The following is a 13,937-nucleotide window of genomic DNA, read 5'->3' on the forward strand; positions in this document are numbered from 1 at the left end:
GAGAATCTCTTTAGACAGGAGATACAAGAGATGAATCCCCACATCCAGACAAAACAACATTTACATGCTTTTTGACGACTGCTGCATACTCCCTTCTAAATGCAGCCTACCTCCTCTTTGCAGGGTATCAAAACACTGCAAACGACAGCCAGCACTTCTATTTGGTTCAGTTCAGTTTTTGGTTTGTTTATTTCTATTTTTTTTTTGTTTAAAACCTAATTAAATTACTTTTTTGCCAGCAATTTCATTTTCCAAAATTTGTTTGCTTTGAAGGTCGGAGAATTCCTCTCTAGCAAGCGTCCCCCGCTCCTGCACCACCACCAGCATTGGCTTTAATTGAAAAAGTTTCATTTTGAAGCACACCTCCCCCTTGGCTCTTTCTACTGGGAAATGGAAAATGATTTAATATGAAAATTTCTGTCATGTATTTAATTAGAGAAGAGTGCGCCACTGCCTGCCTCTGTTTCCCAGTCAACGAAATTAGCAATCAAATTATGTGCTGAGAGGAAACCCAGGAACCGAATCCCCTTTTATGGTTTTTTGGGGCACACCTGCCGCAGCCGACACCCATGTGGATGTTTGTGTGTGGTGGTGGCCACGCCTCTAAACGCCCACCGTCACGCTGTTGTCATTCCTCTATGTGTTTCTTTTTGTTTTTGGCATAATCATATTTCAACGGATTAGCATAATTTTAACCGAAAGTTATATATGTTTGTATAATAATGAAAAGTGAATGGCTGTTCTGCTGACATGGTGGCGGGGCAGGGCATCGGGTTGCAGACAGCAAGCAGTCGGTCGCTCCCCTTCGCAAGTTTTTGTATTATTAAATTTTTCCTACTGCTAAAACCCCCGCCGATGTGCTCACATTTATATTCATATTTTGGTGGCGTAGGGGGATTCGCTTTTTTTGGTGGCATTTTTGCCTTTGTTTCTAAATGATTGATGATCACTAAGGTTAACCCCACAAAAACGCGATATTATAATTCATGGTGTGGGTCGTATAGCCATGCTGTCTCGATGGACCTAGAACTTACCCACCAACTACTATGCAGATATGTATGTACCCGATATCTAACTGTGTGCTGAACAAATATAAACATATAGTAGATACGATAGATAGCAAGCAGCCCTCCTCCATTGTTGCGTTTTTATTTTCTTTGAATACACACCTGCAAATGGAAGAAAAGCAAATAGATACAAGGAATTAGTTAATTAGCAAGTAAGCATGGAGATATTTAAGTATAGTGTGGAGGAAATTATAGACCCAACATTAGCTTAGGGTTAGGGTTGCTTTTCTTGTATTTCTGTTGGAATTTGAGAGCTAGAATCATGAATGGAAACGGCTGACCTTAGAGTTCATTTGTCGGCGTAACCCCTCAAAAGAAAAACATAACAGAAATCCATTAAAAATCGAGAGCTTATTCTGGAAGTTCGAATTGCAATTCGCTTTTAGTTTTTCTGGGAACAATCATGATTGAAACTATCGCTTTGAGTGATGCCAAATCCTCAAATTCGCATTTAACACTCTTTATTGTTGTTGTTGCTGTTTGCATTTACTTCTCCGTTTGTTAGCTTTTCAGCTTTGTGTGCAAGAAAACAAAAAACACAACTTAAAACTGGACAAAAATCCAAAAGCTCAAAGTCAATAAACTGAATAAATCGTACACAAAAAAAAACAGCAACAAAAACAAAAATAGAAACACGAATAAAGAACCGGACAAATAGAGGACCCACCGCATGAAAGAGAGCGTAAAGTAATGGAAGTCAAAGTCAAATACACCAACAAAAAAATTAAATAAATACAACATGTGCAGAAATACAATAACAAGAAAGAAAGCCTCTGGCTTCGGGGTGTTGAATCATTTGACAGACAGACTCCCACAATACTCTTGGTAATTGCTCGCCCATTGGAGATTCTTGCTTGCTGGGAAATATCTTTGGATTAATATAGAAAACATCTCCTATTGCACCTGCTGGAGGCTGCTAAATTTTACTCAAAGTCCCATTTAATTGAAAATACTTTACAAATTTAATATTTATAAGTATTTTATCAAAAAGAAATAAAAAATCATTCTTAATCGATTCGGAAACTATACAGAGCAGCCAAAAAAGTTTAAAAGCCTTCTGAAAGGGTATTAAAAAGCAAACAGCTTACGCAAATCCAACAGGAAAAAACCCAAACAGAAGAAGAAATCAAAGTGCCTTTTGGTCATTTTTATTTTTTGCTCCAAACTCCAAAACAACAAAAGAAATCATTCACACACATGAATCTGTATGGATATTTATTGTTGGTGTTGTTGTTACGATAACAAGACAAGACCCCCGCCAACGCCATACTCGTATTAGCCCGGCTTTCATGGCATTTAACAGAAAAAAGGAGAATAAAAAAAAATAACAAAAAGATAAAAAGGCAGCAAAAGCCAATTTGCTCGCCTTTTGGCTGCAAGATGGAAGGCTTTTCATTCCGTTTCATGTCTCCCTCCTTGACCCTCTCTATCTATAGATATTGTATCTCCTTTCTGACCATTTCAATGTTTGTGCTCGTCATAAAGTGATTTATGGGCTTTAGGTGCAAATAATTGATTTATGCCTCCTCGACTTCAGACCGACCTCCATTGCGGCATGTAAATATGAGAAGTTTTGTTGATATAAAACTGCGGAGACTCCGTAAGAAAGGAAAAGGGGGAACCGAGAGTAGCTATATCTTGCAGCAATTGGGTAAATATTTAGCTAGGGCAACTGATAAGTGGATAAGAAACATTCAACGTACAGGTGGAAACCTAAAGATAACTATAATCTATAAGGTGAAAAGTAGAAAGATTAAAATGTATCTACCGGTTGTTTATGATTCTGGAAGGTTTAATGTACTTTAGGTTATAAAATATAAGCTTTAATTATATAAAATGCACTCTTAGATCCTGTATCTGTGGATTTAGGGACCGTCTCTTAGGCCTAGAGTTTTTCAAAACCAAATCTATTTAAGTGCATGGACTTAAAGATCATTTTATATGTGTGGCAAATCATTCATTAAGTACTCTATAGTTCTAATAATAATTCCAACTAAAAAACACCCATAATTCCCATAGTTAAATCACCTTTTCTGTTCGTGGATCCCCCTACTATGCGCATTACAGTCAGATCCATAACTAACGCCACTCGAAGCGGAAATGCCGAACTATTTAGTTATGTATCTATGTATCTGTATCTTCTATGTGCTATGTGTGCTCTGTGTTTGCCCCCCGACCCCACATTTGGCCCCCATTCTGTGCACACTTCACTAGGCATTAACCTTTACCTTTTTCCGTGAACATAACAATCCAGAAACCGAAAGAAAAACGAAAAACGAAAGAGCTCTGGCATCCATGAATCAAAAAAAAAAGAACAACAAAAACGAAAGAATCCACGGCGACGTTTGTATCTAAAAAAGCACTCCATACGCCAAACCATACCTGTGTATCTGTATCTGTGTATCTTTCGAGTGTGTGTTCATTGGAAAACAACGATTACGCGGCACAAAAGACATCGACAAACAATGAAGAGTGGAAGAGATGATGGAGAACCCAAAACAGAAGAACAGAAAAGAAGTAAGTCGTCGGCAAATTATGCTTTGACTGTGTGGCATCCCACATCCACTGACTGCGACTGCTGCTGTTGCAACATCATTGCATAAGCAGCACACAAACGTTTTTGACCATTGAAAATCAGTCAAAAAGGAGTGGAAAATCGTATCATCCCCTAGATACAAATACAATTGCTGCTTGTCTGCACTTTTGTTTGTTTTTGTGTTTGATGAATTCACTTGTAAAATGTTTAAAAATAGCAGGTACATCAGGCTGAGACACAACTATATCTTTCTACCTGTGCACGCTTGCCTTCTGGCTGTAGATACAAAGTTCACACATTTTATGGCTGTATAGATACAATAGGCTAGATATTTAATTGACGCAATTTTCTTGGACTGCCTCTCGATGGATATCTTATCGGAGACGATCGTTCTTATCGGTGGAATGCATTCTCGTTCTTATCGAGTGCCCCCTCCTCCTCCTGCTGCTCGTTAGAGCCATGTCCGAGAGCGGAAAAGGCCAACAAGTTGACAACTTCCTTTTGGTACTCTTAATTGCCAGCGACCACTTTGTATCTTGTTTCACATTAAATGAACGCAAAACAACCTCCCAAAAAAAAGCAACAACAAAACAGGTTCAAAGCATGAATGAATTTAAGATACATTCAGACATCATACAAATGTCACTTGTGGTCGCGCGTCCACTTCTCAGAAATAATTTACGGTTCTACTGAATGAAGGAAGCACCTGAGAAATGAATGAGAGTTGTACTAGAACCCTAAAATATAGCTACAACAGTCGAATCTGTACAACCAACAGATGTATCCGCTGGAAAATCAACCCATTGAGGGGAATGACATCATTTCGTACCGAAATTAAAGCTGAAATTTAAAGAACGAACCGATCCAATAAACGCACCAATTGCCGGCTGCTGCTTGCCTTTTATATTGAGGTCAAAAAGTGTAAAAAACAAAAAAAGCAAACACTCGGAAAGTAGCTGAAAAATCCCATACAAAGGCAAGATTTTGTTGTATCTTTTGGTTTGGTTTCGTGTGAAATCGATGGGTGCACAAGGCGTTCAAGCACTCTGCAGATCGTGGGCGTCGTTAATTTTAATTGAAACTAATTAGCGCAAATATAAAAAAGATGTGCTTAAAATGTGGTAAATGGTTTCGGTTTTTTGTGGAGAGTGGGCGTGTTGTAATGACTGGCATGCGGATGGAAAATATTTGCCATAAAATCCAATAGAAACAACAAACAAATGCTGCTTTTCAGCGCAAAGTATCTTTTGGAGCACATAGTCAACTGTTTGGTTGGGGGTTTCAAAGGGGAAGAATGCGTGTATCCTTTGTGGAACCAAAGTTCATTTCAATAAATGGAAAACAATAGCGTAGATTGAGTTTGATTTTTAGAAATAAGTGCAGACGATTGGCAATAAATTAGTTATTCATTTGGATGACTGATTGAATGAATTCTTGAATCCAGAATGGTTTCAATATTCATTTCATGTCTCCATTTATACTTTTGAAATGCTATATTTTGCCTTCGATATTCTTTTAATTACAATACATTTAAGTAAATACTCCAAAGTTTTTTCTTTAAATGAAAATACTTCTAAGACGCGTTTACTTTTACGAAAAATATTTGCCTTCGTTTTTTTTACTTTTAAGATACTTTAACAGACACAAACCCCTGCCTTTGCCTTTTTTTATTCTAAGTAATGCCTATCACACCCGATTAATCCCCACTAATGAACCCCCCCTCGTGCTCTACGCCTATCAGTATCTATTCATTCAGAACTTTGCCACCCAAATGGATCTGTGCGTGGGAAAAGTGTAAATGGGAAATGGGAAATGGTAGCGAGAATCCAAGTGTAAACGAAGTAGAAAACCTCATTTCCAACTATTAAAACGCAACGACTGCAGCGACTGGACGCAAAGAGCATTTGTAAACTACTTAAAACCCATTCGTAATTCGTAATTAGTTTTTGCCCGAGTCTCCTTCAGTTCAGTTCAGTTCAGTCCAGTCTCGAGTCTCAAATCAATTAAGTTTTTCGTCTGTCTGGGAGTTTAATTGATCGCCAGTGAAATGGAGAGAGAGGGAGAGAGTAAAACCAGCAATTAAACCCCAACTGGAAAAAGAACTCCAAGTTAATTGATGAATGGAGAAGATACGAGTGCAGCTTAAAAAAGTGCCCCCCAAAAACTGCTACCAAATAAGAGTATCTATAAACTCTTTTAATTATCTCACAGATACCTTATTGCGTGTATCTTTAACTGTGGTTTAAGCGAAACAAGAAACAAGTTTTTCAGTTTACGATCCTACGGTCTGAGCATTTGTTTTTTAGCTACCACTTTTGATGGATTTTCACTGCTTCCAAATGTCATTGAAACTTTTAATTGGCATTCGTTCATTCAGAGATCCCATAGATACTCTCTATGGGTATCTTTCCGCCCAGCAGATAGTCAAAGGAAGTGGCTTGAAATCTGCGAGCCAAAGGAAAAACTCTGTCAGTCAGTTTTCATAGCCGTTTCCTTCTCTATTTGCACTTTTCACTTATCTATACGCACACACACACATCACGTTCATACATATGTATCTGTAGATACGGCGGTATCTCATAGTTTGCTCTAATTTATGTTGAGTTGCGAGTTGCTTAAATATTTAGTAACAAGACGACATACACACAGAGGTAGAGATACAGGTACAGATACGCAGAGATATAGCTACAGCGATATGATTAGATACTGTAGCTCTACATGCTACACAGTACTTCCTGTTGGGGCCAACGTCTCGTGTTAATGTTAATTTTAATGTGGAGCTTGGTTCTGCATCTATTTCGAGTCTTTTGTTTATTCGGAGCCCAAGATACAACTCAATTAGCAGTCGGGGATGCGCGCAATTAAATTAAAATTGAATTTTATGGAGGAGCGCCTTCGTGCCTCTTGGAGGAGGCACCTCTGCCTCTACCTGGAGGAGGATACAACATTTATCGTATGCATGACACTCGACTTGAGATTAGCATCACAAACAGCACATAAAAAAGTGTAACGCAAACACACAGCAAACAGACAAAAAAGAGATATGTAGAGAGATGCCAGATACAGATACATAAATAAAGTAAAACTATGTAAACAGTAAATAAATGTCGAAAGCAACAGCCACAAGGCACAGATACAGCCATAAAGATACTCGCACTCGTACGCAAGTACTCTAGGTGCGGTGCGGATCGAAGATACATACAAATGGATGTGGCTGACGGCGGCGTAGCCTACCACCAGAGGGGCATTAGCCAAATTGAATTCTTTCCAAATTCCACTTGTATCTTTCACAGCCATGCGGGCGGCAGTAGAGTCAGATACTCTGTCTACCTGCGTGTCTCTGTGTTTGTGGGAAACAAGAACTCTTCTCAGATACAGGTATGAAACGAGGGAAAACTTGCAACATCATTTCCCCTTCCCTTCCGCCCTTTTACTTTTGTAAGTCTCCGCCACAGATACATTTGTATCTCACGGGGTTGTGTGTGTGTGTGTGCGTGCATGTGTTGTAATTGTGCGTAAAGACCAAGTCAAGGTCGGTTAATCAATAATAATTATTTTTCACTCAATTACACGCCACACAGCGCCACCAGAGAGTAGCTCCGCAGTGCCAGTTTCAGTTTCTGTGTAATTTCTGTGCATTGGCATTCCTCGGATACAGATACGGAGATACTCTGGCTACTCAGATGTTTATACATTTTTTGCTCTCCTTTTTATTTTCGGCTGTTTCAGATCTTATCTTTTTGTTTCGTTTTGTTTGGTTTTTTGGGTTTTATTTTTGACTTTGCATAAACACAAAATTATGCCATCGACCGAGTATCTCTGCATCTTATGAACGTATCTCCTCCGATATATCTTTGCTTATAAATATACGGCACAGCCTTCACACAGTTTTGTTTTTGTTTTCTTTAGATGCGTGCCACTTGATACCACGGTGGCACCCTCCGCCTCTTGAGAGAAATCAGAATAACAAATGACGCCACCATCACCCTCCATAACACCAGCAACTATCTCTGTTTCTTTGTATCTGCCACCAAAAACTTTGTCCGATGTGTTGCTCAATGCTCTTCTAATTGCTATATGGCTCAGCTGGGGCCGCTCGTTCTTTAGTTTCGACCTCCCCACTTGACGGTCGGTTCAATGGATTTGCATATGCCAAAGGCCTACCTCCCCCTGGGACTGAGACTTATTCAAAATGAGAAACACAAGAGTAATTGCAGTTGCAGGACGCCAAAACTTTGGCTGACAAGTGCCTTTACTTGATTGGAGAATTTACGATTGGGTCAGACAGCAACAATCTCTACCAGAATTTGACAAACTTTTGGAGCTCTGTTTTGGGAACACATTCCCTTATTTGGATTGCATTGTATGGTGGGTAAGCCTTACCTTTTTCATTATGGACTCCACTCGAATGAATGTCGATGGACTCGAAATACCCCTTGACGGCCTCACACTGCTGCTGCGCTGTATCCTTGGCGCGCGAGTCCCGCTGCAGGCGTCGCCGGTGGTGCGTAGCGGCACTGTGCTGATGCTGGTGCTGATGCTCGCCCCCGGTGGCACTCAAATGCTTGCCGCTGACGAGACCCACAATGCTGCCACAGAGCAGGGTAAAGAGCAGGAGCTGCGTCACACAGATGCTCCTTCTGGAAGATGTTCCTGTCGCTATCGCTGCCGCCATATTGAGATGTGGATGCTGTTTTTTCTTGTTTCGTATGGATGGAAGAGCTTTTCTCTTTTCTTTTTGCACTGCTTTGCACTCAAAGGGTGGGGGGACAGACAGACAGGGGAAAGCCACGTGAAGAGAGAGAGCGTAACGTTTGCAACAAACAGCTGTTTTCCCCACTAATACACTCTCACAAATTGCCGGCTAACACACACACAACCGTACAAGCACGGCACGCACACACCGACACGAGCACAAACAAAACACGCGTGAGGGCAATAAAAGAAGAGACGACCAAAAGTGGGCGATTCGAGCGGGGGCCTCAAGTTTCTCTCTGCTGCCGGCGCTGACGTCTCGAAAAAGTTTGCAAAAATTACACGAGTTACTAGTGTTGTTTTTGTAGCTTTAACTTTGTTTCAACTGTTAGGATTCTGTATTAAATTTTCAAAATTCACTCAAAGATCTTTCATGACATAACCGTTTATATATATATGTATGTATATGATCTAAATAGCACTCCGATTACTATACTGATATGCGATCAATTTGCGTTTGCTGTCGCTCTTACTTTGTTTCTGCGTTTTTGCCTTTGTTTTATTGCATTTGGCGAAAATAGATTTCCCGTAGTGCCCTCGGGGCGACGGACTGCACTTGCATTATTTATATAGCGTCGTGATATGGGGTCTGGCAGCGATTTCTACGGATCGAAATACCGGCGCGAATTTGCGTACTGCGCGCAACGAACCAGCAGCCTAGCCTCGACGAGTATTCGAAAAAATTACGCCAAATCGTACGCGGGAACACAAGGTAAACTTTCCGCAACACGAAACACGTCCGAACCGAGCGATGGAAAAAACCGATATACCGCATGTGAGAGAGATTTCTGGCTTGGCAAGAGCACTTATCGATAAATACGAAATTAACCCACTGGAGCCCCCTCTATTTAAACAGTTGAACAGCATTAGTTGAGTTGCGGAATATAATACTGTTTTTTGATGCTCCTGGTAGCTCCGTCTTTTCTCTTTACTTGCAAACAAATATTACCATGATATACTTCACATGAACTGCTCTAGAATTATTCAAGTTCTATCATATGCGTGCGTAAATTTCATGTACCCGCTGGGCGACAAGGGGCTAATCGTTCTCTCACCATGCCCGGTAACCAAATTGCACGATTTTAGTTTTCCTTTTAATATAACTAGCAAGCAAGGACTCACAGCTCGGAAAATACAATTTTGTCAGATAGATTAATCAATTTTAAAGAAAACTGTTTAATTGTAAAGTTTGCATTTTGGTGGATTTTTTATAAAATACGGTTTAAAGAGAAAAGGTCGTCAAAGAAATGTGTGTTTGAATGAAATGTTGCGCGATTTAACCACTTGTTGCTTGTCATCCGGTAGTATGGAGACTTTAATACCGTATTTTCTTTGATTGAAGTTAAAATTGAGTTATTCAAAGAAGCTTTTAAACATTAATAAGGTCTTTTTCTTAGGTTGTCATGTTTTTGACTGTTTTTTAATTTTCAGCAGAGATGGAGTGGCTCGAACAGTTATTGAAGCCTGAGATTACAAACATTTCCCCTAGTCCATGGTATCTTTTTCCCCAAGGGTAGCAGAATGTTGCTCATTCCGTGGACATGTTGCTCATCATTGTTGCTCCTGACACGGCCACATGTTGCTGGTCCATCCAAATGCAAAATATTGCCAACGGTAAAAAGCGTATGGAGGAAATTGAGCCAATACCATACCAATACCAACATATTTTGCACCGTGGGCCGTGGCGCAATGGAAAGTTGTGGAAATTGAGTGCGAACTGTTGAGCGTCTCCATGTAAATAAAGCATCAAAGCATTAAGATTCCATGACCAGTCTCGTTTTCCAAATAGGAATAAAATATTTCCTTGTTTATTATGCCACCACTCACCGGATTCCAACCCGCCTTTCCCTTTTAATGAATCATCTAAATACCTCTAAATATTTATTGACATTCCTAAATTTCCCATGTCGATTGTTGCAATTTGAATATTCGACGAAAATCAATCAGTTCCACTGCCAAGCAACCACCGCCCCCTGCCTCGTCGAATGGGTGATCGCCTCTCCGGTTCGACTGCCGCTCCAGCTCCCGCTCCCTTTAATCAGTGCCGCTGGAAAAAGAATTTGCATGTTCGCTCTTAATTGACGGTTGGAATGGGTTCTAATTTTATTTCGCATTCCATTTAAGATCGGTTTAATGAACTCGTCGGAGCCACTCTCTCTCTCTCTCTTTCTTTTTGTCTGTGTAACTGTTATTTCACACCTTTCCCATTAGGGAGAAAGAGAGACAGAGCGTGTCTGGGGCAGAGAGAGACTGCACGTGGTGTTGCTTGCTGCAGCGGTGCGGTGCGGCAGGTCTGAGCCCTGCACGACTCTTTTTTTGCATGGAACTTTCACTCATTCGAGGCAACACCAACACCACCCCCCCCGGGTGCTGTTAAATACCTGAGCCTCTCTTGGCCTCACTCTCTCCCTGTCTCTCCTACTGCGTCGTGCTATCTATTTCTTCATTAACTAGCCATGTGGTAGGGAGGAGGGGGCAGGGGTCAGGGGACTTCATGGTGGTCAGACTTCCAGCTGAGCGGCAAACGTCCGCCCTCATTTGGCCTTGTTCTCCTCTCTGTCTGTCTATGTATCTTTGTTTCAATACCCTCTGCTGATATGTTCATCACGAAGTGGATCGGATCACTCTTCCAACGGAATGGAATCCTATTCAAATTGGGAAGCAGCAGCAGCGAAGGGAAAGGGAGGAGAGGACCCCCCAAAAACAGCAAAAAAAGTGAGTCATGCGAGGCGGAAACAACAGTTCCACCAAAAACGAAACGAAAAACAAAAGCAACAGCAAGGGAAAAGGTAAAGGTAAAGTCGAAAATTAAACACCACACCACATCGTTTAGATAAAGTTATAAATTATAAGGCAGGAACGATCGGTGGTGTTCGATGAGAGGAGAGCCCCATTCTCCATTCCCGACACAACAACAACAAAAACAACAAAATCAAAAGAGTTGACTCAGCAGCTGTGGTCGAAGTGCTTGATACCCTTGCATAAAGCTTTACATTTAATATTTCGATTTTATTTTAAATATTTCAAACCATTTATCAACTTTTAGTTGGATAATCTTTAGAAATAAATACAAGTATTAAAAAAAATCATCATACTTCCCCCCTCTAGGAAGTAACAACACCGAAACGAAGACCCTTTTAGTAGCCTTGTCTTTGTCTCTCTTTGGATCCACAGGTAAGACACTCCGCACACCAGCTCCCGCTCTGAGAGAGTGTGTGTGAAAGATGAAATTAAACGAATTTAGGCAAACGGCATCTATAAATTATAAGAGTGGTAAGGAGAGACAAAAGGGGATACAGTTTTTTTGGTTTTCTGTTGTTTCCCCCCTCCGATCTGTTATGAGTGCAATCCCTGGCCTGGTCCTGTTTTGGTTGTTTTTTTTGGTTGGAGCCAACTCAAATTTCGTTTAAACGCTTGATTTAGTGCAAGCAAAAATATGGCCAAATGTTTGTGTTTGTGTGTGTGTTTGAGCACATTCCACAAGCGACAGCGTTTTACACTTGAAATCCTTAAAGCCAGAGCGGGAGAGAGCCAGAGAGTGGGAGAGAGAGGCGAACACAACCCGGCTTGCCTTTTATCCTGGGCCTCTGGACAGGCACAAACACGTTGGTGGCATTCCCTCTCTCCCCCTCCACTCCATCACAAAGTATGAGAGTGTGTGTGTGTGTGTGTGACTGGTCCAACAGGTTCCATGGAGATTCTTCTGCTGCAGTCATTCCCGTCCCTGGCCCATGTCCCGTGGCTCAGCCTCTGCCACCGCTGACTGTGGCCTGGCCTGGCATGCAGCATTTCTCGTTCTCGTTTCCCACTGCTCTCTCTCTCTCTCCCACTCCCTTCTGCCTCTCGGCCGACTCTATCAGAGTGTAAGCCTTCGTTTTGCACATTTTTGAATTTTATTTTAATTTCTTTTTATTATATTTTAGCTGCGCACTGCCCCGTGCTCCACACTCTCTTCTGGGGTTCTACTTCAAGCTTCTGCTTCTTTTTGTGCCTGCTGCTGCTGCTGTACTTCATTTGATACCCATTGGATAGTTGGGCAATGATGATTTGATTATATGTTTGCCACACGCGGATTTCAGATCAAAAAGGTCACCTCATCTTTATTTACAACAGATGTCAACAATGATGGTTCCAGGGTATCCAATACTTCGATCATGGATCACTGAAGTCATCCTTTCTGGTTCTTTACTGCTTTTGGGGTTTGTGCAACTTTTTGGTTTGTTGATTTTCATTCACCAAAAACTGGTTCGACGTTTAGGTTCTTCACATGGCTTAGACACCGCTCCCCACAACCTTCTTCATGGGCTCCTATGGCTGTGGTAGAGGAGGGGAAATCGGAGGTAGTGGCTGCTTTAAGGAAGTTCTTGTTATGGCTCTCTCTCTTTCTGGCTTTGAGGAATGTGTGAAGTCATCGAGCAGCAGCAGCCGCAGCAGCCGCAGCAGCAGAGGCGCACATTTGAATGCCCCGTCTCTTAGTTTTCTTACAACACTTTTAAAGACCTGGGCGGCACTTGCAGTTCAGTGTCTTGGCCATGGCCTTAAATTCCAAACACACACACAGCGACAGAGAGAGACAGAGAGAGAGAGAGAGAGAGAGAGAGAGAAACAAGTGCCCGGTCGAGGGCGTCTCTCTCGTTTTTCCATCGAATCTGAAAATCAGTCAAACGAAACAGACATCGATAGCACTTCATCATCATGTAACAATCAATGTGCCCTGTCCCCTCCCTCCACCATCCACCCTCCACACTCTACACTGCAAGAAAACTGATATTCACATGCACGGGAGGGGCATACCGTGTACCGTATTGCCTTTTACCAATTAGATGTTCGGAGTTGTGTCTGTGTGTGGGTCTGTGTGTGTGCACCCTGTAATTGTATTTCATTGCAGGATATTGGATTTTTGTGCTTGATTTGGTACATTGTAATGCGGTGGTACACCACTCCCCACCGCAGCCCACCACCTTCCATGCCACAGCCGTGGGGCAAGGGTTTCCAGCAGCCAAAGTTACTTGTATCAAAAAGTGGTCTTGATGCTCGCTTCGGCTTCTCTCTCTGACAGTTCTCCTTCTCTTTTATCCTCCTGCTGCCTGGTGTGCCCCTCGCTTGCCTTCCTCTGCTTGACAGCTACTTGTCAATGGCCGTGGGCTGCCTTACCCCACCTGCCCCACCACTGCCTAGGACACGACTCTGTGCCTGCACAGGTGCTAGAAGAGTAGTTCGAAGGGATTTTGGGGGGCTCACGGACCCGCTATTGGTACTGACAGTGGAATACGGATTGGAACTGGGACTCCTCTTGGTTGATGGAGAGGGGGCTGAAGCGCAGAACGTGTCATTGACAGATTTCAACGCAATTGCGTATGAATGAAATCGATTTTATTTTTTGCCTTTGTTCTGAACTCTGCGATGATAGCCACCAGTACATGTCTATGATGATGATGATGCTGAGGATGGGTAGGGCTGCTCAACGATTGGCGTAACTTGATTTGGGAAATTAAATTCATGTTTGAAACATTTAAATATAATAAAAATGTTACGCTTATTAGCTGTTGGGCAAACCCAAGTTCAATCTCAATTATTTC

At 41.7% G+C, this 13,937-nt stretch overlaps 1 protein-coding gene across 1 annotated transcript in view; it reads right to left on the minus strand.

The window, feature by feature from the left end:
- LOC117895672 (division abnormally delayed protein) overlaps nt 1-9,105 on the minus strand; it is a 68,373-nt gene extending 59,268 nt beyond the window's left edge. The window contains exon 1 of the mRNA XM_034803494.1: nt 7,987-9,105. Within this exon, the coding sequence (XP_034659385.1) occupies nt 7,987-8,278 (292 nt within the window). The 5' untranslated portion in view covers nt 8,279-9,105. The remainder of the gene's footprint in view (nt 1-7,986) is intronic.
- Nucleotides 9,106-13,937: the final 4,832 nt, after the last annotated feature.

The sequence above is a fragment of the Drosophila subobscura genome, chromosome J, assembly GCF_008121235.1.
Source record: "Drosophila subobscura isolate 14011-0131.10 chromosome J, UCBerk_Dsub_1.0, whole genome shotgun sequence".
Lineage (NCBI taxonomy): Eukaryota > Metazoa > Arthropoda > Insecta > Diptera > Drosophilidae > Drosophila > Drosophila subobscura.